Here is a 1976-nt window from a genome sequence, read left to right as displayed (position 1 = left end):
TGGTATAAATTAATCCTATTGCATGTGTCATTGTTTTCTTTAATAATTACTAGGCTGCACAAACTCAAAAATTTTATTTAGTGTAAAAATCAGTCTTTTTCTCATGTTTTTGTGTTCTTATGATTAAGTCATTGAATATGTTTTAAGTGTATAAACTTTAAAAATGAAAACACTTTAAATATTGTGCTGGCATTTTTTCAGGTAATTTAAGATTAGAGAACCATGTTAACACTACCGTTTGATGAGTCAGTTGTAATGCCAGAATCCCAGATGTGCAGAAAGTTTTCTAGAGAATGCGAGGACCAGAAGCAAATTAAGAAACCAGAAAGCTTTTCCAAACAGATTGTCCTTCGAGGAAAGAGCATCAAAAGGGCCCCTGGAGAAGAGACTGAGAAAGAAGAAGAGGAGGAAGACAGGGAAGAGGAAGATGAAAATGGGTTGCCCAGAAGGAGGGGTCTTAGGAAAAAAAAGACGACCAAGCTCCGACTGGAGAGGGTCAAGTTCAGGAGACAGGAAGCTAACGCGCGCGAGAGGAACAGGATGCACGGCCTCAACGACGCCCTGGACAATTTAAGAAAAGTGGTCCCCTGTTATTCTAAAACCCAAAAACTGTCCAAAATAGAAACTTTACGACTGGCCAAAAACTACATCTGGGCACTTTCTGAAATTCTGAGAATCGGCAAGAGACCTGATCTGCTCACGTTCGTCCAAAACTTATGCAAAGGTCTTTCCCAGCCAACTACAAACTTGGTGGCAGGCTGCTTGCAGCTCAATGCCAGGAGTTTCCTGATGGGTCAGGGTGGGGAGGCGGCACACCACACAAGGTCACCCTACTCTACCTTCTATCCGCCCTACCACAGCCCTGAGCTCACCCCTCCCCCGGGGCATGGAACTCTTGATAATTCCAAGTCCATGAAACCCTACAATTATTGCAGTGCGTATGAATCCTTCTATGAAAGCACTTCCCCTGAGTGTGCCAGCCCTCAGTTTGAGGGTCCCTTAAGTCCTCCCCCAATTAACTATAATGGGATATTTTCCCTGAAGCAAGAAGAAACCTTGGACTATGGCAAAAATTACAATTACGGCATGCATTACTGTGCAGTGCCACCCAGGGGTCCCCTTGGGCAGGGTGCCATGTTCAGGTTGCCCACCGACAGCCACTTCCCTTACGATTTACATCTGCGCAGCCCATCTCTCACCATGCAAGATGAATTAAATGCAGTTTTTCATAATTAATGAGGAAAATGAAAATAAACAGTGGTCATTCACCTCCCCCCTCTGATTAAGACAAAGCAGATGCTTGTGGGCTGAGTAATAGGCACAACTCTAGCTAAGGTGTTTATTAGTTTCTGGAGTGTGTTTCAACTATTGTGAGAATTTTCTAGGTAATAATAAATCTCTTTTCCTATGAGAACTTCTTTTCCTTTCCTTTTGTCTGTAAAGCACTGTGATTCTGTTTCTACTGGAAGGATATTTTTTTCATGTTTTATTTTCTTTGAAATTCACTTAATTTGTTTGAACAAGGTGTCTAAGAATATACTGTTGAATAAAGAAATGCACACAGCATAATTCAGTGTCTACTTCAGTTGTACAGTAATTATAAAAATGCATGTTATTAAAAATCAGATGAATAAAATGATGTGTTTATAAATATTAGGAACTTATATATAATGTATCTCTGAAAAATTGAACATTTTAAATATCGAGAATAACACTAAGCTGACAATGATATTGGAAGATGCATTTGAGGGTGTACAACAGTATAAAAAGCTATGCAATTTTCTTTTTATCAAGGACGAGTCTAAATGCATTCGATCGGTAACTATTCCTCTTCAAGGATTTGCAGATGGGGCAATATGATATTTGGGTAGGTGGTGTCATAATTTTGGAATAATTATATCAATCCTAAAGAAAAAATTTTCAGCACTTGTTTTGTATTGTTCAGAAGTTATCTGTACAGGTTTGTTATCACAATG

At 39.3% G+C, this 1976-nt stretch overlaps 1 protein-coding gene across 1 annotated transcript; it reads left to right on the top strand.

Moving 5' to 3' along the window:
* Nucleotides 1-222: 222 nt before the first annotated feature.
* Nucleotides 223-1236, top strand: NEUROD6 (neuronal differentiation 6; the record flags this gene model as incomplete). Its single annotated transcript, XM_081244232.1, has 1 exon — nt 223-1236. The coding sequence occupies one exon, from the start codon at nt 223-225 to the stop codon at nt 1234-1236; it is 1014 nt and encodes a 337-aa protein (XP_081100358.1).
* Between the last annotated feature and the right edge of the window lie 740 nt (nt 1237-1976).

Source organism: Mesoplodon bidens, assembly GCF_964165515.1.
Source record: "Mesoplodon bidens genome assembly, chromosome: 9".
In the NCBI taxonomy this organism is placed as follows: domain Eukaryota; kingdom Metazoa; phylum Chordata; class Mammalia; order Artiodactyla; family Ziphiidae; genus Mesoplodon; species Mesoplodon bidens.
The sequence above is the reverse complement of the archived record's forward strand: the minus strand, read 5'-3'. Positions and strand labels throughout refer to the sequence as shown.